The sequence below is a fragment of the Choloepus didactylus genome, chromosome 2, assembly GCF_015220235.1.
Source record: "Choloepus didactylus isolate mChoDid1 chromosome 2, mChoDid1.pri, whole genome shotgun sequence".
NCBI lineage: Eukaryota > Metazoa > Chordata > Mammalia > Pilosa > Megalonychidae > Choloepus > Choloepus didactylus.
The window spans coordinates 246782724-246805799 of NC_051308.1; the positions used below are offsets into that span (position 1 = coordinate 246782724).

General features: G+C 51.2%; 1 protein-coding gene across 2 annotated transcripts; it reads left to right on the forward strand.

Moving 5' to 3' along the window:
- The first annotated feature begins 7 nt into the window (after positions 1-7).
- On the forward strand, positions 8-22549 carry UBE2J2 (ubiquitin conjugating enzyme E2 J2). 2 transcript variants are annotated; one of them, XM_037828747.1, is made up of 7 exons: positions 8-157; positions 7861-7991; positions 10857-10897; positions 20460-20562; positions 20639-20777; positions 21246-21326; positions 21942-22549. In XM_037828747.1, exons 2-7 carry the CDS (start codon positions 7861-7863, stop codon positions 22224-22226), a joined length of 780 nt encoding a protein of 259 aa, XP_037684675.1. In that variant the 5' UTR covers positions 8-157; the 3' UTR covers positions 22227-22549. The 2 variants fall into 2 exon arrangements, with proteins under 2 accessions (XP_037684675.1, XP_037684676.1); XM_037828748.1 differs by lacking the exon at positions 8-157 and adding an exon at positions 6635-7650.
- Positions 22550-23076: the final 527 nt, after the last annotated feature.

Here is a 23076-nt window from a genome sequence, read left to right on the forward strand (position 1 = left end):
GGCGGCTGTTCGGCGGGGGCGGTGGGCTCGGTCCCGGCACGGCGGCGGCGGCGGCTTTCTCCGGCGCGGGCCCGACTCTCCGCAGCCTGCTCCGGCCTCGGCCACGGCGAGCCTGGGCGCGGCGGCGGCGGCGGCCCACGCGCGGCGACGGGGAGAGGTGAGCGCGCGCGGGGGGCCTGCGCCGGGCCTCGGGCGGCTCGTCAGTTCCCCCGGAGCCGGCGGGGGGCGCGGGGGCGCCGGGCCGGGAGCGTCGGTGCGCGGAGCCCGAGGTCGGTTGCGGCGGCGCCGGGCCGGACTGGGTCGCTGACTCTTGGGGGATTGGGCGGCCCCACCGCCTGGGGCCCCTGAGAAAGAGGCTTCCCTTTAGCTGGGACACCTGCAGGTACTTCCAGGGCGAGTTCGCGTCGATCTCGGCTCTGAAGACACCCTGGGGCGCCCTGGGGGGCGGGGGTGGGGGTCTGCTTTGAGCCCGGCGCCGCTTCCTCTCGGAACAGTTGGACCCTCCAACTGCTGCACAGATCCCGACCCAAAACGAGTGTGCGCGGGGTGGTAGCCGCCAGGAAATTGAGACAGGAGGGGAAGCGGCAGCCCTGACCCCCCCGTTGCCGGCCTTCAGTGCCCTCTTCCCTTCCCAAGTCTGCTGATTTCCTGCATTCTCTGGGCCTCTGACCACGTGGAACCCTCTAGCTTCCCTTTCCATCGGAGTCAGTCAGCAGTGTCTGTTTACCTCAGATCCAGTTCCCAGCTGGGGCCAAAGAGGAGACAGCCAAAGAGAGAGTAGCAAGAGCTCTGCCTCTGGGAGGCCATGGTCCAGCTGGGAAGGCAGCTCAGGGTACGCTGAAGTGTCAGTGGTTTACCGCACAGCCTCTCCCTGCAGCTGAGTGACACTCAGTGTGATCTGGCTCCAGCAGCAGGGAACTGCCAAGGCCAGTGTGGAGCTGGGTGCGTAGATGTTGCAGTCAGTGACTGGGTCCCTCCTGGCATTGCTGACCTCTGTGGCAGTGCTGTTTTCAGGCCGGCTGAGTGGTGGGGGGGCCCCTCTGTCTGGCCTTGGCCTCCATCCAATCTGTGAAGCAGTTCTGATGGAGAAGGGGAGACTTCCATGAAAGTCATGTGCCCACCTGACTGTTGAGGCCAAGGTGTCAGGCCAGGCTGTTGCCCGAGCTCCGTGCACTCAGAGTCAGGGAGCAGGGGCGAGACGTCCACCTCAACGTGGCTAACTTGAGCCCAGGGGAGGGCGAGCCGGGGTCAAAAGTTTTCTGCTGCACCCCTCTGGTCAGCTCTCGGGTCACCCTGGGGAACACCCCTCCTCTGTTTGGAGTCTTGGGACCCTGCGCTGTCACTGTGTGTGCTGTGGTCTCTTTGTGTTCACACTTCAGTTCCTTTGGGCATCTCTCCTTCCTACTGTCAGGTCTGGATGGGGAAAACTAGGAGAAGCATCTCACCTGGGGTCCTCTGGTGGGGGCTCGAGAGAACTGTTCCGAGGCCCTGGAGGGGGAGCCTTTCTCTCTTGAGGAGCTTAGCGGAATCGTAAATGTGGTTTAAAAGATTACGCTTCTGAAAGCAGGGATGAGAGAAAAGTCTGTCCATGACTGACCAGGCAGGATCTACTTTGTTTACTGTCTGTGTGACTTGTCCATCAGTTTTCACCGAGCACCCAGTCCGTTTGAATTTTCTGGTGAGTTACTTTGCATATGGCAGAGGCTTGTTAACTCCAGGGTGAAATCTTCAAAGAGAGAAGCAGCCCTGGTGGTGATTCTGCTTGCGGACTTTGTGTTCCCAGCTGTGGGGGCACCGCTCCTGGTGCCGGCAGAAGAGCCCCTGTAGAGGAGGTGGCCCCAGCCAGGCCAGCGGGGCCTGGGTGAATCTTCCACCGGTAGACCCTGGGCGAAGAGAAAGAGAAGGCGTGGGTTGGGGCTTTGGCGAGTGGCCTGGACCCTTCAAGGGCTGGCCAGGGCTGCTGCTTAGAGGACCTTGGCAGGCTGGTGGAGGCGTTGACATTTATGCCGTGGTGATGGGGACTGCTGAAGAGCCTTGAGGGGACTGGGATGATCAGACTGCATTGAAAAAGTTGACCTGACTTCAGGGTACAAGACAGAGTGAATGAAAGAGACTGGGAGCTGGGGGGCTGCTGTGGAAGTTAAAACGGAAAGTAACGAGGTCCCGAGTGGGGGCGAAGGAGGCTCCGGCCCTGGCAGCAGGGTCGGCAGCATGGTGGGCTTCTCCGGGTGCCCGGTGGAGTGCGCTCCCTGCACGCCCTGAGGATGAGGAGCGTCCAGCCCAGCCCTTGGCCCTAAAGAGCTGATGTTCTGGTGGGGAAGACCCTCGTCAGGCTGCTGGCAAAGGGTGTCTGAGGGGAAATAAACCAGGCTGAGGGGCCAGAGTCCAGGAGACTGCTCTGAGGAGCGGGGAGTGAAAGGGTGAGTGAGTGTGCCCAGGCCCTGAGGCCAAGGTGAGGAGCAGCTGGTTCAGGGAGGGGGTGAGCAGGTGAGTGCAGGCTGGGAGATCAGGACGGAGACCCTGCCGCCAGTGTCCAGCACTGTGATCCTTAAAGTGCTGGGCCAGAGGGCAGGTGGTGAGAGGGCTTGGGGACACGGGGGGGGCAGGAGGAGGTGCGTGGGCCTGTCCAGGGCTGGCTCCCCTCCTTGCAGGCCACAGCTCCAGCTCGGATCTCAGCCCCTCCTCTCCCCCGGCCCTCCCTGCACATCCCTGCGCGGCTCCCGCTCTCTTAATGTTTTAGGCCAGTGCTCTTTATGCTTTATCTTTAGTAGCAGAACCCTTGTGCCTTTCTGTTTTAAATTGTAAAAAACTCCAGGGTGTAAAACAGATTGAGATGGAGCTATTTCGGTTTATATGGGAGTGGGGGGTCCTCTTCCCTCCTTCTCTGTTCTCCCACTCAGCCTCTGAAGCATAACAGAGGGGCCCTGGGGTCGTTGATGCATGCACCTGTCCATTCTCTTGATGACACCACCTTGCTCCTGGCCCCCGCCCTCGACTTAGGCTCGGCTTCCAACCTGGCCGGGCTGAGCACCTGGAGTGCGAGACGTGCTCCGCTGCCCAGCCTCATCCCTGGCCACTCTGCCCTTGCTGCCTCCTGGGCAGCGGTCCACCCTGTCCCCGAGCCCACCACACTCTCTCAGGCTGCCGTCGGTTCACCTGCAGCCCCTCCTGTCCCACGGATGCCGGAGTCTTTCAAGGGTCACCATCTCTGCACCCGTGGAAAGAGAGGCTCCCGTGCTGCCCTTGCACCTTTGACTTGTCGGCAGGGGTTGTGGTAAAAGTTTAGCTGCAGCTTCTGGGGTGGAGGCCTCGGGGGTGTGCTGGTCTCCTGGTGTGAGCACCCCTTCGGTGGCCTGATGGGCACAGCGCCCGGGAGGCTTCAGCCACCTCGTCTAGGCCCCCTCCCCTTAAAATCCCATGTCTTTCTTTTTCCTCTGAGGGCAGAGAAGAGACTTCAGGTTTTCCTTCCCTTTAATTTTTTATTTTGAAATAAATCAAAACCTACAGGACAGTTGCAAAAACAATACCAACACCTATAGAGAACTCCATCCCTCTCACCCACCCCCCAGATTCTCAGATCCACCAATTTGAACATTTTGCCACCTTTTCCGTATCCTTCTGTTTGTCATCCAGCCAGCCAGCCATCATCTGTGTGTTTTCTGAACATTTGAGAGCAGGTTGCCCACTGCGTACTCCTTGAACACATGATTGCGGTCGCAGTTGACTCGTCTGGGGGGGGGAGGTGGCGGCCGGTTGCCAAATCCTAGGCTCTCAGGATTGCTTGGAGGGTACCGGCGGCGGGGGCTCTTTCCCGGAGGTGAGGGCGAGGCGGGGGACTGGGCCCGGTCCCTGGCGTAGGCGTGCAAAGTATGGAGGGCGGCGAGAAAGGAACAGGCGGGACACGGTTCTTTTAGGGTGAAGAAGCCAAGAGAGTTTATTAGGGGAGAGTACAAGCTTATATCGGGCGTTTAGAGGGCGGGGTAGCTGTAGAGGTTAAAGGCTTGGATTGGTTCTGAGAGGGCGCGGAGGTTGATTGAAAAGGGGCGAGAGTTGCTCCGGTAACGGTGTCTGGCAACAATGTATGCGCACTGGTGGTAATGGGAGTTGCACTGGCAACGGGGAGTGTCCGGGCAAGATAAGGGGGTGGGGAAAAGGCGGTTCCCTCCGGCAAGCCTCCCCTAACAGTGTTATTTTGGGTGAGGAAAAGGGGCCTGCCTCCGGCCTCACTTTCCCAGGCCCGGGGGGCTGTGGAGGGCGCTGTCGCCCGTGCCCACCACCCTCCCCAGGGGCTGATCAGGTCCCCCAGCCCAGGCCCGCCAAGTTGAAGCACGTAATCAGTGTCCCGCACATGATCCTTCCAGGTACATTTCCTTTGAACGAGTATATTAATTCACTTCACCTTAAGGGCGGTTATCGAGTTCAAGAAATTTAACGTTTTTATAAAGCTTACACTCTACATTCCAGTTTTTTCTTATGTCTGAATAATGTTCTTTTGAGCCTTTTCTTCTCCATTCTTAGATGCCATCCAGGATCACATATTGCACTTGATTTTCATCATCTCTTTAGTTCCTCTTTCTGTTTCTTTATTATGGAAACATAAACATCATAAATCTCCCTGTTCCAACCCCTCCCAAACACACCATTTGGTAGGATTAGTCACACACTGCGGTCGCAGTTGATTTATCTGGGGGGGGGGCGGCCGGTTGCTGAACCCTCGGCTCTCGGCGTTGCTCGGAGGGTACCGGCGGCGGGGGCTCTTTCCCGGAGGCGAGGGCGAGGCGGGGGACTGGGCCCGGTCCCCGGCGGAGGCGTGCAAGGTGTGGAGGGCGGCGAGAAGGAACAGGCAGGACACGGTTCTTTGAGGGTGAAGAAGCCAAGAGAGTTTATTAGGGGTGAGCACAGGTTATATAGGCTGGCATAGAGGGCGGGGGTTGTTACAAGCCAATGCTGAGGGGATAAAGGCTAGGATTGGTTCTGAGAGGGTGCGGAGGTTAGGATTGGTTCTAAGAGAGCACGGAGGTTGTTTGAAAAGGGGCGGGAGTTGCTCTGGCAACGGTGTCTGGCAACAATGTATGCGCACTGGTGGTGATGGGAGTTGCACTGGCAACGGGGAGTGTCCGGGCAAGATAAGGGGGTGGGGAAAAGGCGGTTCCCTCCGGCAAGCCTCCCCTAACGGTGGTATTTTGGGTGAGGAAATGGGGCCTGCCTCCGGCCTCACTTTCCCAGGCCTGGGGGGCTGTGGAGGGCGCTGTCGCCCGTGCCCACCACCCTCCCCAGGGGCGGATCCGGTCCCCTGGCCCAGGCCCGCCAAGTTGAAGCACGTAATCAGTGTCCCGCAACACACAGTTGCGGTGCCCTCCCCACCACCCCTTCACCCCAAACAGAAACACTCATTTTGTGTTACCTCCCCATTGCCCTTGTCCCCCACCCCTGGTAACCTGTCCTTTCAGTCTCTGTGAGCATGTGTTTTCTTTGTGGTTACCTTGGGGCTTAAATGTAACATCCTAGTGTGTAACAGTTTCATTTGGTTTTATACCAACTTAACAACTTCAATAGCTTATACAAGCTCTGCTTCCATACTTCTTCTCCAAAGATCTCTCACCTTTGGTTAATTCTTTTCACAAATTACATGTTTATATGTTATGATTCTAAAACTATCGACTTATTATTACATTTGATGCATTTGCCCTTTAGATTTTGTAGGGCAAGTGTGATTTACAAATCAGAAATACAGCAGTCCTGGCATTATATTTACCCATGTCATTACCTCACCAGAGATGTTTATTTCTTCATGAGGTTTCGATCTCTTTCTGTTGTCCTTTCCTTAAACCCTCAGAGCTCCCTTTAGCATCTTTTGGAGGGCAGGTCCAGTGGTGACAAACTCCCTCAGCTCTTGTTTATCTGGGAACGTCTTAATCTTTTCCTCATTTTTGAAAGACACTTTTGCTGGATATAGAATTGTTGGTTGGGAGTTGTTTATTTTCAGGGCTTTAAACTATATCTTCCTACTGCCTTCTTGCCTCCATGGTTTCCGTTGGAAAAATGGCACTTAATCTTATCGAAGTTCCCTTGTGTCTGACACATTGCTTCTCTGTGTGGCTTTCAGAATTTTCTCTTTGTCTTTGAAATATGACAGATTGATTATAACATAGTGTGGAGTGAGTCTATTTGAGTTTATCCTGTTTGGAGTTTGTTAAGCATCTTGGATGTGTATATTTGTGTCTTTGGTTAAATTTGGGAAGCTTTCAGCCATTATTATTTTTGAATATTCTCTCTGCCCCTTTTTCTCTCTTTCTCCTTCTGGGACTCCCACAAGCATATATTGAGACACTTAATGGTGTCCCATAGGTCCCTCAGGCTCTGGTCACTTTTCTTCATTTTTTCTTCCTTCTCTTCCTCAGACTGGATGATTTCAATGGTCTTATCTTCAGGTTCTCTGATTCTTTCTTTTGCCAGCTCTAATCTGCTATGGAACCCTTCTAGGGAATTTTTAATTTCCGTTACTGTGGTCTTCAGCTCTGGTTCCTTATCATAATTTCCATCTCTATTGTGTCTGTGTCTTGTTTTTCTGATTTCCATTAATTCTTTGCTTCTGTTTACTTTGGGCTCTTTGAGCATATTTAGGACTGTTTTTTTTTAAGTCTGTAACTGGAATGTCCCAGATCTTGTCCTCCTTATTGATGGTTTCTCGTGCTTTAATCTTCTCTTTTGCCTGGGCCATCACTTCATGTTTCTGTGTATGTTTTGTAATCTTTTGTTGAAACTCGGACACTTTGATACTTTAATGTATATTGCTGGAATTTAGGTTCTGAGGCATCTGTGCCTTAAGCTTGTATCCAGCTAATGTTATGACAGGGCTTTCCTGGAATGCCCAGAGCTGACAAAAGAAGAAGAAGAAGAAAGAAAACATCTTTCCCAGTCTTTTTGGATTGATCAGTGCTCTCCTTCAGAGATTGTTCCTACAATGACTTTAGAGAGTAGTTGAGGTGAAAGCGCGGGGGCCTCCCGGGTCCTTCGTCTTGTGTATGCACGTGGGGCCCTGCGAATTCTCCTGCTCGCAGGGATAAGGATGTCCCCTCTTCCCTCAGAAATAGCTTCCTTATGCCCGGGCCCTGCATGTGTGCCCTACGCCAGCCACCCCCTGCCCCAGGCAGCTCGACCTGGCTGCACCCCCAGCGTCCTCAGGAGAGCCTGGTGAGCTGCCTTTCACACCCAGGGCAGGTTCTGCGACGGCGAGTCCCTCAGGCTCCACAGACAGACTGGGGCAGACAGACGTGCCCCCAGCATGTGCACGAGGGCCGCTCTGCTCCCTCTGGGCAGCTGGGTCACTCTGCTGAGACTGTGAGGGCTGGGTGGGTGCCAGCCGGGGTGCCAGAAAATCCCTCTTTTAAGTAGGCTTTTCCTGGATTTGGTGTTTCCCTGTTACTGCAGTCCTTTAACTGATTCTGGAGGCCAGAGAAGGATGTTTCTACCAGTTCTTGCTGGTTGTTCACAGCTTCTGGGGACTGGAGTCCTGAGCATCCTATTCCGCCGTCTTGGTTGGGGTGGGCTCCAGGTTTTCTTCATCTCTGTCTCTGGGCTGGGTGCTCAGGATGCAGCCAGTGTGTGTTGCAACATGAAGGTTGTGCCAGGACAGAAGGAGAAGAAAAGGTGAGACCTGCTGGTGTCTGGGTGTGTGGGTAAAGCGTGGCAAGTCTTTGGGAACTTCAGGTGTCAGCCCTGGATGAGGGGCGAAATGTGTACATTAGGGTCAGGGCCCACAGAAAGTAAAGCAAAGGGTGTGGCAGCAGGGGTGCCCCGGGCGAGGGAGGCTGTGGGAGCCGCATCTCCTCGGTAAACCTGAGTGTTTGCTGTTGACAGATGAGCAGCAACAGCGGTAAGAGAGCGCCGACGACCGCCACCCAGAGGCTGAAGCAGGACTACCTCCGCATCAAGAAAGACCCTGTGCCTTACATCTGTGCCGAGCCCCTGCCTTCCAACATTCTCGAGTGGTAAGGCTCTGCTCTGCGGCCCCTCGCATGCACCCATGGTGCTCTCCCCTGGCTGCTGGGCTTGGTGTCTGGTCACGGGGCAGTGTGAGGCCCTGCGCCCTCCTCAGGTATGAGTGGACACTGGCATGGACTGCTGGACACGCTCTGGTCTTCTTCGTAACGATGGCACTCGGGACAGAGCAGGGTTCTGCTTTATTTATGCTGGGGCTGGGCCGAGACGTCTTCCTGGAGGGATAGAGCCTGCAGGGCCCGTGGGTGGGTGGCAGGGGGGGCTTGTTACTCCTCCAGGGTCTAGCACTTGGAGGGAAGTGGCAGTTCCGGGCTCCCCTCTGCCTTTGCTGCTTTACGCTGTGAGTGGTGCTGGCCCCTGCCCTCCCTGCCGACACTGGGACTGGCCTGGAGCAGGTGCCCCTTGGCCCTTGGGCTGGCGCACGTGGTCTGTGCCTTGTGAACATTCTCAGGGCCGCTCACGCAGGACTGTGCGCACCTCTGCGGGACGACCGTGGCTTCCAGCTTTGCTAATGCTTTTCTTTGCTTGAGAGATGTTACGTGTTTTTGTTTGTTTGTTTGTTTGTTTTTATTAAATTCAGTTTTATTGAAATACATTCACACACCATACAATCATCCATGATATACAATCCACTGTCCACAGTATGATAACATAGTTATGCGTTCATCACCACAATCTATCTCTGAACATTTTCCTTACATCAGAAAGAACCAGAACAAGAATAAAAAATAAAAGTGAAAAAAGAACACCCAAATCATCCCCCCATCCCACCCCATTTGTCCTTTAGTTTTTATCCCCATTCCTCCACTCATCCATACACTAGATAAAGGGGGTGTGATCCACAAGGTCTTCACAATCACACTGTCACCCCTTGTAATCTACATTATTATATAATTGTCTTCAGGAGTCCAGAGTGCTGGGTTGGAGTTTGGTAGTTTCAGGTATTTACTTCTAGCTATTCCAATACATTAAAGCCTAAGAGGTGTTATCTATATAGTGCATAAGAATGTCCACCAGAGTGACCTCTCGACTCCATTTGGAATCTCTCAGCCACTGAAACTATTTCGTCTCATTTTGCATCCCCCTTTTGGTCAAGAAGATACTCTCAGTCCCACGATGCCGGGTCCACATTCATCCCCGGGAGTCATACTCTGCATTGCCAGGGAGATTTACACCCCTGGGAGTCGGGTCCCACGTAGGGGGGAGGGCAGCGAGTTCACCTGTCGAGATGGCTCAGTTAGAGAGAGAGAGGGCCACATCTGAGCAACAAAGAGGTACTCAGGGGGAGACCCTTAGGGACCATTACATGCAAGTTTAAACTCTCCTTTGTGGTAATGAGCTTCATAAGGGCAAGTCCCGTGCTCGAGGGCTCAGCACATCAAACTGCCAGTCCCAGTGTTTGTGACAACATCAACACCAGTCCAGGTGAGGATGTCCAGAGATGTTACAAATTTTGATATTTAGTAATTCCAGAAAAAGATTTACCAGAGTTTACAAGAATCATTTTTCAGGTTAGACAGATGTTTCATGGTGCAGGTCACTGTCTTCGTTTACAGAGAAGGGCACAGCCTCGGGAAGGTGGAGGGACCCAGGGTGGGTGAGAGAGCCCTGTCCAGACCCTTCCCCACCCCAAGTGACAGAAAGGCAAATGTGGACCCAGGATGTAGTTTGCAGAGAGAGGGATGGCTTCTCGGGCTGCGGACCTTTGCTGATTCACAGTCACATCCTTGTTCTGTGGAGAGCCCCTTCCCGCATGGGTGTGTGTGTGTGGGGGGTCCCCAAGACCTCCCCCAGGTTTGATGATTTGCTAGGACTCGCGGGACTCAGCACGTGGTCATACACGCGACTGAGATTTGCTGCAAAAGGACATGAAACAAAATCAGCAAAAGGGAAGAGGACACCCACAGCCTGGGTGGTCAGCTTGCCCTTTAGCTGTTTGGGTCAACTGCGGGCCTACAGGCCCTGCCCGCCGAGTCGCATGGTCCCCGATGCTCTCTGCCCACCGAGGGCTGCCTGGGCTGCGTCAGAAAGAAGACTTGGGCGTGTTTTCTTGGGTTTGGCTCAGTTGGGAGCAGTAACAAATTAAGGCTGTGTTTCTGAGTGAGCTGTAAGCGCCTCGATTGTCCGGGGCCTGGCGTGTGGAGGCAGCTGGGAGGTGGCAGGTCCTGCACCAGCCCCTCAGTGTTAAAACGGGGTGCATGTCTGTGTCCAGGGCAGAGGTGTTTGGAGTAGTGTTTGCAGCTATGTTTGGTTTCTGGAATTTCTGGTTAGTTTTGCTTTCTTCTCTGTGTTTTTCTGTTTTGTTTGGAAATGCGTAACGCCCAAAGCTCTCTTTGCATCCAGCCCGAAGTCTTGTTTGGTTGTGTTGTGGGAGGGGGCTGTGCTCCTGGCCTGAGGCACGTGGGCCCACCTGGGGGTGGCCTGTGAGAGGACCTGGGCTCTCCTGCTCCTGTGTTTGAGGACATCTGCTCCAAGGTCTTTTCCAGGAGTCCGGTTACAGGGAAACCAGGGGCTCAGGGCCTCCGCCACAGCATTCTTTGTCTCAGCCTGTGTACGTCACGTCCTGTCACGTTGAAAAGTGTATGTCTCGAGACTGTATCATGAGGTTTTAAGTTTTGTTCGCATCTGGGTTGCCGTTAGAGGGTGGAGAGTAGGAGCTCCTTGGGTGTTTAGTGGGAAAGCACCCAGGCCTCACCTGGCTGGTGCTGCTGTCCGGCCTTGATTGCTCTCATCTTCACCGCCTGCGGGCTGTGAGTGTCTAGTTGGGGTGTGCTCTACAATTCCAGGCTCGGAGGGACTCTAATTTTGGAGAATTGGCTGTCCCCAAATGCCGAGTGATTTTCTTCTTTCCCCAGGCACTACGTTGTCCGAGGCCCTGAAATGACTCCTTATGAAGGTGAGTCTCTCGCTCTGAGTTAGAAAGACCAGAAGCCGTTTGTATGTTCGGGATAGACCTTGTCGTTCAGCGTCTTCCATTTGTAAATAACAGTTTTTCTGTTTCAGGGCTGTTTAAGTTAAACTGGGTTCATTTGGAATCATCTGCGTTTCTCCAGGTCCTAGACATGTTTGCTCACGGTTTGGTTTTGCTGTTGTGTCTGGATCTTCAGGGACCCTCTCTTAAGTATCAGTGTTTTACCAGCCTCAGACGCCAGGGGCTACGCCGGGGAACAGCAGATTGGGGTACATGGAGTAAGAGGCAGCCGGCAAGACCCAGAGGAACGCCAGGCTGCCCCTCGAGGGCTGCCCCGTCACACTGGCCCCTGCGTAGACCAGGCATCTGGGGCTGGGAGAGGTGAAAGGTCATGTCGGCCCCAAGTGGTCTCAGTGCCCCAGCTCTCCTGCTGCCCTCAGGGCCTGGCCAGGGGGCCTTACCTCCAGTGACCAGAATGTGTCAGGGACAGAGGGACCTTTGGAGCTGCCCGTCTGTCACCAGGTCTGAGGTGGCTGCTCCAGCGGGGACGGACCAGCCCTGGGCAGCGGGCAGTGGTCCCTGACAGGGTGGCCCCAGGCAGAGCAGTGGCCAGGCAGTGTGCGTTAGCCCTCCAGGCTGCGGGCCCTGGCTCTAGGCGGCCAGAGTGGCTCACGTGTCTGCCAACACACACTTTGCCTGAGATTTATGTTGGCGACAGTTCTCTTCTGGGTGGCCAGAAGAGAGTTGTGGAGCAGTTAAAAATTCGAAAGGCCAAGTTCTCTCAAAGGCAGTTCAGCCAAAGCCAGACTCACAGCCTTTGGCCTGGCAGTCCCAGTTCCTCCAGAATGGAGAGTGCAGAGATACGCTAGTTAGAACAGAACATTGGGGGCATCTGAAAGGCACAGCAGGAGGGCCAGCGGCTGATGCACTTGGGCGTGTGCGTGTGTGACGGACGCCAGTGCACCATCAGAGGCCACACTGTCGGCTGAGGGCTCAAAGCAGTTTGTGTAATATAAAAATGCTTACTAAATACTTAAAGGTTTGTAACTAACTTGAAGAATATACACCACAACCAAACAGGCTATCTTTATCTAGCAAGTGAGGTCATGGCTGGCTTTTTTCTGAAGAAATAGTGAACATATACTAATTCTGTAACCAAGCACCCCCCAATAACAGCAAAACCAGTCAGGGCTGTGGGTGGCTGAGGTGCCGTTGGTGACAAGCTTGGACGCCTGGGCCGGGTGCAGCAGGGAGAGCCGAGGCAATGGCGGGCGGAGGCCCTGTAGCCCTTGTCCTCTGGGACCTTCTCCCCATGGCTCCATCTCCCACCTGGGGCCTGCCCCATCCTGGGTGTGCCCTGCCGGGATAGTCTTGATTGTCTGGACTTGGGAAGGAGGTGCCTCCTTGTCCAGAACTGACCCTGTCACTGTGCCGCCCTGTTCCCTCCAGTCTAGTGTCCTTGCCCCAGGAGGTGTCTCCTCCCTCACCTGTGTATTTCTCTGCTGGTCCTGCCCCTCAGATTGTCTTCATTTACCTTTTCCTCTCCTTTCCTCCTCACTGCTGGCCAGACTCACTGCAGCAGCAGGATGCACGCGCGGCCACCCCCAGCCCCCCGCCCCAGCCGCAGGCCTCCCTCTCCGCCTGTCGGCTGCTCTTGTCCTCTACTGGTGTGTGTTCATCAGGGTCTCCACGGGGCCCCTAGCCACTGCCATTCTCAGTCCTCAGTCTCTTGACCTCTGCAGTATCTGGTGCTGCTGACTCTTGGTTCCTTACTGAAGTGCTCTGACCCCTGGGTCCCAGCCCCGCCCTCCCCAGCCTTCTCCTGACTGCTGGCCCTGCCCTGCCCTGGCCTGGCCTGCTGCTGCCTCTCTGCTCAGTGCACTCCGTGCCTGTTGTTCTGGCTCCTGGCAGGTGTCCACAGGTGTTCTCCGAGCATGCCAGTCATCCCCTCATAGAAGTATTGCTTTAGAATTCTTCCCAGATTCATCTGTAGGTCCTAAGCAGTCCTACTGAAACCCCAACATTTTCTGTAAATGTAGACAAGCTTATTCGAAATTTATGTGGAAAGGCAAAGGAACTTGAATCACTAAAACGTCAAAATGAAGAATCAAGTGGTAGGAATCAGTCTACCTGATTCCAAGGCCTCCTCCAAAGCTGCAATCATCAGGACTGGAATTTGCAAAGGTCAGAAACGCAGGTCAGTGGGATGGCATGGAGAACCCAGAAACGCCCGCACGCTGGTTTCTGACAGTGGTGCACAAGCGGGAGGCCTGCTTCACAAATGATGCCGGAGCAGGTGGCTGTCCACCCCACCCGCAGGCAGAAATGGCCTCAAGGTGGATCACAGACCGAGGTGTCAAATGAAAGACTGTAAAACTTTCACAGAAGAAACAAAATCTTTGGGATTTTAGTGCTAGTTCACATTTTTTATTTGACACCAAAAGCTCCGTGAAAGGGTTATTGGTGAACTGGACCTCAGCAAAATTAACAGCTTTTGTTTTGCAAGGGACCCTGTGAAGAGGATGAAAAGAAACTTGGGGGGAAAAATGTTCCAACCACCCATCTGAAAAAAACATCTAGAATGCAGCAAACTGTCAAAACTCAGCAGTAAAATGATGATGCACCATGACCAAGTGGGATTTATTTCAGGAATGCAAAGGTGTTTCAAGATAAGAAAATCTGTGTAATACACCACATTAATAGAATGAAGGAAAAAAGCCACATGATCATCTCAATTGATGTAGGAAAGGTATTTGACAAAACTCAGTATCCTTTCATGACAAAACTCTCAGAAAACCAGGAATACAAGAGAAATTCCTGAACATGATAAAGGGCATTTATGAAAAACCCACAGCAAATACCGTACTTAATAGTATGAGATTGAACGTTTTCCTCAAAGACCGGGAACGAGACGAGGATGCCTCCTGTTACCACGAGCAGTGCAGCACTGTGCTGGGAGCTCCAACCAGAGCAGTCGGGCACAACAAAGAAGCAGAAGGTGTCCAGACTGGAAAGGAAGGAGTAAAACTATCCCTATCCACAGATGATAAGATCTTATGCATAGAAAATTCCAAAGAATTCACAAGAAAACAACTAAAGCTAATAAATGAATACAACAAAGATAAACATGCAGAAGCAGTTGGGTTTCTACATTCCAGTAATGAACAATCTGAAAAGGAAATCAAGAAAATAATTGTTTACATAGCATCTAAAAGAATAAAATACCTAGTAATTAATCTCACCAAGGAGGTAAAAGACTTGTACAGTGAAAACTGTAAAACTGCCGAGAGAAATTAGAGAAGAACTAAGTAAGTGGAAGGACATCCTGTGTTCACAGAGTGGAAGACTAAATATTGTCAGGGAGCCGTCAGTGCTACTTAAAGTGATCTACTGGTTGAGTTAAATCCCTGTAAAAATTCCAGCAGCTGTTTTTTTTTTTTGTTTTTGTTTTTTGTTTTTTCAGAAATGGAAAAGCAGATTCATATGAAATAGCCAAAATAGTTTTGCAAAAGAAAGTTTGAAGGACTCACACTTCCTGATTTCGAAACTTAACTGCAAAGCCACAAGAATTAAACTGTGGTAACTGGCATAAGGGTAGACTTATAGACCATTGGAATAGAACTGAGAGTCCAGAGTTAAAGCCACACGTTTATGGCCACTTGATTTACAACAAGGGTGCCAAGTCCATTCAACAGGGAAAGAACAGTCTCTTCAACAAATGGCGCTGCGAAAACTGGAATTCACCTGCAAAAGAATGAATTTGGGAGAGAACCCAAGATGGCGGCTAGGTAAGACGGCAAAAAACACCTTCGTGAAAAATACCAGATAAAAGCCAGAAAGTGACCCAGAACACCAGTTCTAGCGATGCACCAGCCAGACAAGGTCTGCTGAATCCACAGGGACCATGCATTTGGTGAAACTGGGAGTCTGCATTCTGAAACAAGTGAGTGAGCCGACTGAAAGTCCAACAGCCACGCTGCAGTGTGGGGAAACCATGGGCTGGCGTTTGGAGATGGACTAGTTCTTTTAAAAAAAAAAAAAAAAAACAAAACCTGGGACTGATTGTGAATACAACGGTGAGAACCGCACAGTGAAGCACAGCAGAAGCGGGCTCTCCCAACGCCTCGGTGTCTGGCATGGAGGATACCCCTTCCCACACCTGCTGCTGATTGTCTCGGGGCCAGGGGGGCAGAGGGGAGCCAAAAGGAGAAAGAAACCACATCCCTTGCAACCATCTTCCTGGCGGGCAGCGGACGCTCCCGCCCAGGGCCGGACCCACAGCTCAGAGCCGCGCCAAGAAACCCAGTGTGACAGGGAGTGATTCCCACAGCACTGCTCACACGCCACAGTATCGGCCGTGGACAGTGGCCTTCATGGCACCCACAGTTAATTGTCCCAGAGCTGGGAAGGCGGAGCTGTGCGGAAAGGGGGAAGTTAACACGCCCCATTCAACCATCTTTACAGCAGGCTGGGAATGCCCCTGCACGGCCCAGTGGCCCAGAGCTTCCCTGGAGGGCCAGCGCACACTTATGATGTGGCGCAGCCTTCCCTCAGCAGGGGTCCTGGAAGAGCACAGCTGAGAAGGGGGACCGACTTGGAAATCCCAGGGACCCTACACCAGTGCCAGGGACTTGTGGGTCAGCGGCAGAGATGATCTGTGGCAGGACTGAGGTGAAGGCTTGGACTCTTGCAACAGCCTTAAATCTCCGGGAACACCTAGGAGGTTTGATTATTAAAGCTGCCCTGCCTCCCTAACCACTCAGACATATGCCCAACATTCAGGGTGGACAGCACCAACAGCACACCCAAACTTGGTGCACCAGTTGAACCCTGCAAGAATCAGACCCCCACACACCACAAAGACAAAGTTGGGGAGAGTGGACTTGAGGGGACTAGGTGACTCGTGGACGCCATCTGCTGGTTAGTTGGAGAAAGTGTACGCCACCAAGCTGTGGATCTGACAAATTAGAGATTGTTATTTTATAGATCCTGAAAGAACCCTATCAAGTAAAGCAGATGCCAAGAGGCCAAAAACAACAGAAAATCTTAAAGCATATGATAAAAACAGACAATATGGAGAACCCAAACACCCAAATCAAAAGATCAGAAGAGACAAGTACTTGATGTAATTAATCAAAGAACTAAAGTCAAACAAGAGCATGGCACAAGATATAAAAGACATGAAGAAGAGCATGGCACAGCATATAAAGGACGTAAAGAAGACCCTAGAAGAGCATAAAGAAGAAATTGCAAGAGCAAATTAAAAAAATAGAAGATCTTATGGAAATAAAAGAAACTGTTGGCGAAATTAAAGACATTGGATACTCATAATACAAGATTAGAGGAAGTTGAACAATGACTCAGCGTCCTTGAGGACCACAGAACGGAAAATGAAAGAACAAAAGAAAGAATGGGGAAAAAAATTGAAATGGATCCCAGGGATACGATAGATAAAATAAAACGTCCAAATTTAAGACTCATTGGTGTCCCAGAAGGGGAGGAGAAGGATAAAGGTCTAGAAAGAGTATTCAAAGAAATTGTTGGTGAAAACTTCCCAAACCTTCTACACAATATAAATACACAAAGCATAAATGCCCAGCGAACTCCAAATAGAATAAATCCAAATAAACCCACTCCAAGACATATTCTGATCAGACTGTCAAATACTGAAGAGAAGGAGCAAGTTCTGAAAGCAGCAAGAGAAAAGCAATTCACCACATACAAAGGAAACAGCTTAAGACTAAGTACTGACTACTCAGCGGCCACCATGGAGGCGAGAAGGCAGTGGCATGACGTATTTAAAATTCTGAGAGAGAAAAGTTTCCAACCAAGAATACTTTATACAGCAAAGGTCTCCAAATTTGAGGGAGAGCTTAAATTTTTCACAGTCAAACAAATGCTGAGCGATTTTACTATTAAAAGACCTGCCCTACTTCAGATACTAAACGGAGCCCTACCGACAGAAAAACAAAGAAAAGAGAGACATAGAGAAATTTAACAGGCATATATAGAACATTACATCCCAAATCACCAGGACACACATTCTTCTCTAGTGATCATAGATCTTTCTCCAGAATAGACCATATGCTGGGACATAAAACAAGCCTCAATAAATTTAAAAAAAAAATTGAATTTATTCAAAGCACATTCTCTGACCACAATGGAATACAAATAGAAGTCAGTAACCATCAGAGACTTTAGAAAATTCCCAAACACCTGGAGGGTAGAAATGAGGGGGAGATGAAAACATTCCCGGATAATCAAAAGCTGAGGGACTTCATCACCAGTAGATCAGTCCTATAAGAAATGCTAAAGGGAATTGAGCAGGCTGAAAGGAAGGAACACTAACCAATTGACTGAAACCACGTGAAGAAATAAAGATTTCCAGTAAAGATCACATGGTAAATATAAATACCAATACTACTGTATTTTTGATTTGTAACTCCACTATTTACTTCCTACAGGATCTAAAATACATAAAACTGTAATGATAAATCAGTGGTTTTGAACTCAGTGTAAAATACGTAATTTTTGACAAGGACTACATAAAGGTGGGGGAATGGAGGAGTAAAGGAACATAGTTTGTGTGTCCTATTGAAGTTAAGTTGGTATCAAAGAAAAACAAGATTGTTATTAGACTTAAGAGGTTAAATTTAAGACCCACAGTAAACCCAAAGAAACTATCAGATAATATGATCATAGAGATGAAAAGTGGAGTATGGGTTAGGAGAAGTGGGGGAAGGGGCAATGGGGAGTTAAGAAAGGAGTGTAGGGTTTCTGTTTGGGGTGAAGGGAATTTTATAGTAATGGATGGTGGGAAGGTGATGGCATTGCAGCATTCTAAATGTGATTAATCCCACTATTGGAATGCTAGGGAGGGGTTGGAATGGGAAGATTTAGGCTGTATATGTTTCCACAAGTGAAAAAAAAAAGACAGTCTAAATAGACAATGACAATTAAATGCCAAGGATGATCCTGGATGGGATCTGAGGATGGAGGAGAGAGGAGGCTCAAAGGGACACAGGTGGGACATAAGGAAAAAAAAAGGAAATATAAAATGTAAGCTTTGTATCAATGTTGAATTTCTTGAACTTCTTAGCTGCGCTTAATGGGATTGCATAAAAGAATGTTACTGTTCATGGGAAATGTATGTGTGAATTTTGTTTGTTCAAGGATGCGTGCAGCCTCCTCTCATATGTTCAGAAGACAGAGCAATAGATGGTGGATGATAGGGAGGGAGGGGGGAGGGAGGGAAAGTAAGAAATGGTGGTGTGACAGGATGTTAAAGTTGGTGGATCGGGGTATCAGGGAAAGGGGTCGGGTTATGCTGGAGTTCTGTGTATGAGGTTTGTATTGTTTTTGCAACTGTTCCTGTAAGTTTGAATTTATTTCAAAATAAAATTAAAAAAAAAATGAATTTGGGCTTCTGCTTCTCACCATATGCAAACATTAATTCAAAATGAATCAGCAACTGTAAAAATGTGCTCTCATCACTTATAACGGATGTGCCACACCAGTGCAAGCTTTTAGTGATAGGGTAATATATGGGAATTCTGTATTTTATGCACGATTGTTCTGTAAACCTACAACTTCTCTAATAATAATAAAAAAAAGAATCAGCGACCTAAATATAAGAGCTAACACTATAAAATTCTTACAAGAAAACATAGGGAAATATCTTCAGAACCTTAAACCCAAGCAGTAAACGAAAAACTTGATAAATGGGACCTCATCAAAATTTAAACCTTTTGCTCATCACAGGACATTATGAAGAAAGTGAAAAGACAACCTACAGAATGAGAGAAAATATCTGGAAACCATCTATCTGGTAAGGATTTAATAGCTAGAATATATGAAGAACTTCTACAATTTAACATAAAAAGAAAACAACCCAGTTAAAAGATGGGCAAAAGACTTAAAAAAATTTCTCCAAAGAAGATACACGAAATGACCGATAAGTATATGAAAAGATGTTCAGCATTATTAACCATTAAAGAACTGTAAGTTAACACTTAGTTGAGATGCCACTTTGCTCATACCTGCTAGGAGGGCTGTTAATTTAAAAAAAAAAAAAAAAAAGAAAAGAGCATGTTGGTGAGGATGCGGAGAAACAGAAACCTTCATGCGTTGTTGGTGGGATGTACAGTGATGCAGCTGCTGTGGAAAACAGCTTGGCAGTTCCTCAAAAATTTAAACATACAATTACTGTATGACTTGGAATGTCCGTTCCTAGGTATGTGCCCAAAAGAATTGAAAGCAGGGACTAGAACAGATATCTGCACACTGATGTTTGTTGCAGTGTTATTCATGATAGCCCAAAAGGTGGAAGCAAGCCAAGACTGAGAGATGAACGGAAAAAAGAATGGCAAGTGGTCCATCCATACAGTGGAATATTATTCAGCCCTAAAAAGAAGTGACGCGCTGGTACATGCTACAGTGTGGGTGAACCTTGAAGACATCAGGTTGAATGAAATAAGCCGGACATGAAAAGGACAAATACTGTGTGATTTCTGTTATCTGAAGTGCTAAGAACGAGCATGTCTGCAGAGATTGCCCAGGAGCCCCCATAAAAAGCCGAATAGCGGCTCCCAGGGTGGGGCAGAGGGATCAGGGAGCTGTTGCTAAATGGGCGTTTCTGTTTGAGGTGGTGAAAATGTTCTGCAACCAGATGAATGGTTGAAGTTAAACACATTGTCAGTGTACTTAAATGTCAGTTCACCAAAAAATGGTTAGAATGATTTTTATGTTTATTTTACCACAATTAAATAAAAAGAAAATATGTCTGTGCATGTAATTTCATAGTTCTCTTATATTTTTCTAAATTGTAAGTAATGTGCTGTGTGTATAACTCCATTAGTTACTTTTTTTCTTTAACTGAATTTGCCCTGGGTAAGCCACTCACCTCGTTGAGCACTGCCACCTTCTGTTGGTTTAGCTCTTCCGGCAGCTTGCCTCCAAGGAGGCCCAGGTTGAGGAGTCGCTGGCACGAGATGCCCTAAAAGATACCGAGAGCAGAGTGGACAGAGGGGGAGCCCCGGGATGTGATTGCCGGACTCCAGGAGGAGCTCTCGGAGCCCCCGGGGGGTGGCAGCTGTGGTCCAGGTCGGGGAAGGCACAGCGTGTTGGCTTGCTGCTGGGTACAGCCTGTGGGAGGCAGAGAAAGGGGCCATGGAGCGAGGGGGTTGCCACATCGGGACCTTGAGGGGGTGTCAGGAAGGGGTGTCAGGGGAGGGGTGGCCTCAGTTCAATGTGGGTGTGTGAGGGGGAAGGCTGGGGTCCGGGAGAGGTGGGCCATGGCCACCCGCGGGCCTGTGCTGTCTCCAGGGTGCTTGGTGTGGGAGGTGGGGGCACGCTGCCTGCCAGTCAGCAGGTGATGTGGCCAGAGTGGGCACCAAGGAGTGATTCCGGGCGGGGCCTGGCCTGTGAGCCTGGGTGGGGCTCAGGTGCAGGGCCAGGTGTCGGCATGGGGGGTGCTGGGCGGGGCTGAGAGCTCTAGGAGTCACGTTCGTCTAATGACAGGCTCTTTGCTTTTTCTGTTTTGGAATAGGTGGCTATTATCATGGAAAACTAATTTTTCCCAGAGAATTTCCTTTTAAACCTCCTAGTATTTATATGATAACTCCCAATGGAAGATTTAAGTGTAATACGAGGTAAGGCCCTTTGCATGGACTTGTGGGTCCCGTGGAGTGGGTCTGTGCTCCTTTTGAGTGAGCCCCTTGTTTGCAGGCTGTGTCTCTCCATCACGGATTTCCACCCAGACACGTGGAATCCCGCATGGTCTGTCTCAACCATCCTCACCGGGCTCCTGAGCTTCATGGTGGAGAAGGGCCCCACGCTGGGCAGCGTGGAGACCTCGGACTTCACGGTGAGGCCAGGGGTGTACCACGTGCCAGGGGCGGGAGCAGCCTTCTGTCCAAGCGGCTGCCACCTCTCCGGAGCAGGCCGTGGGCTGTGTGCCTTTTGGGGGCCAAGATGGGCAGTTCCACAGCCCCCAGCTTGGACTCAGCCAGCTCTCCGGCCGCAGCACCGTGAGAAGCATCGGGCCTGTGCTGGCGGCCCGTGGGCCGGCAAGATGAGGTTTCCTTCTGGTTAACTTGTGTGTATTTCTTCTGTTTTTTTAAGTAGGGGTCAAGTTTAATGTCCTTGATTGATGATAATGAAAGATAAATGAGGCTTTCTTACACATATGAATTAGTTTGTTATGAAGGACAAACTCAAGTGCTTTCTCTGACAAGAGAACAGCAGTCCTTGACCCTGAAAGTATGTGTTTTTGCAATTTTGAAAGAATTGAAATTAGCTTTCTAGCTGATACTTCCCTTCTCTTTCTTCCTAGAAAAGACAACTGGCTTTGCAAAGTTTAGCATTTAATTTAAAAGACAAAGTCTTTTGTGAACTATTTCCTGAAGTTGTGGAGGTAAGTGTCTGTTTAAGTGAGAAAGTGAAAGTTGGAAATCCGTCTTGTTTTCTCCACATTGAAAACACTTTCATGTTCGATTCTTTCCAAAGAGAAAACATCCCTGTGTGGCTCCAAGTTGCAGGTGTCCCCTGGGGCTCGTGGGGGCTCCCGGGGAGTGGCAGAGCACCAGGGTCTGCGCCCAGAGCGTGTGAGCTGTGATGCCGAGGGACGGCGGGCTCCGGGGGGGGGCTGGTTTCAGGCTCAGTGGCAGTGAGCGGCCCCTCCTTGGCCATCGCCTGGCTCTGGGGGGCCAGTAAGACAGCAGGTGCCACAGGAGGCGTTGGCCCAGCGATGGGGTGGGGCAGGCGAGTGGGACCCCGTGGTCAGGGCCTCAGTGATCATGTGATCATGTCTGTGAGGCCCGGCGTGGTGGCTTTGGCAGGTCACTTGGTCCCCTGATCTGTAAAATGAGGTTCGGAAGGCACCTGCCTCAGGCTGAGGGTCAAGGTGAGGGGATCGGAGGGGACGGGTGCTTCCTTCCTGGTGATCTTTAGCTCCCGAGAGAACCTTCCAGGTCGTAAAACCACTTTCCCGTTTTAGGCCAACCCTTTTTTCATGCTGCTTTTCTCTTAGGAAATTAAACAAAAACAGAAAGCACAAGATGAACTCAGTAGCAGACCCCAGACCCTGCCCTTACCAGATGTGGTTCCAGACGGGGAGACACACCACGGCCGGAACGGGCTCCCGCTCCTCAACGGGCACATGCCTGTGGCCGGGCCCAACCTCCCAGGGCTCCAGCAGGCCCACCGGCACCACGGGCTGCTGGGAGGCGCGCTGGCGAACTTGTTTGTCATCGTGGGGTTCGCAGCCTTTGCGTACACGGTCAAGTGTGTGCTGCGGAGCATAGCGCAGGAGTGACGCCCGGAGCCCGGGCAGGTCAGCAGCAGCCGGGGAGCCAGCGGGGCCCCGGGCCCACCGGATGGCCCGGGCTCAGCCTTCCGGAAACCTTCAGGGGAGACGAGACCCAGAGGCGCCTCTCAGAGGTGGAGCAGGGCAGACTCGCGCCTGGCGCCCGCCCAGCGCCCCCACAGCCAGGTGGACCCACGGCGGGCAGTGTGGCCGGGTTTTGGTTTTCTAGTCTGTTTCCTGTATTGTCTCCTGGATTTGTTTTAGTAAACTTGTTTTTCATTTTATTAGATTTGGTCACTTAAAAAAATATAAAACTGGAAGCCCTCCTAGTACTCCATGTGCTTTCTTAGTGTAACGCAGCAACCCACTTTGGCATGAGGCAGAAGGGCTGGTGCCTGCTGTCCTGGCCCCATGCTGTGCCGGCCGTGCTTCCCAAACGGGGTCTCAGTGAGGCTTGGGGCGCCCTGGGGCCTCCCGCTGGTCAGGAACCTGGGAGTGATGCGATCTGGTTTCCTCCTGCAGTGAACCAGCCCCCTCCTCCTGAAGTGCAGCCCCACTTCCCGAGGTGGAGCCGGGCATCTGCTCGCTCCGGCCACAGTGGTTGGTGTTCACGTGGGAGCCAGCCCGCCTGGGCTCGAGGGCCCCTGGCTGGTTCGTTGCGTTCCCTGGGCACAAGAGAGAAGGGCGTGGAAGGGTCCCTGGGCTCAGCCGCAGCGGGCATCCCCATCGAGGGCACTGCCTGGCGGCCTCCCCAGCCGGGCCTCGGTCTCCTCGGGGCTCCTAGTGGGGTCATGGCAGAGACTCTCTAAGTTCCCGATATCCGTGTGGCCCAAAGGCTGCAGCTTTCTGGGCAGCTGGA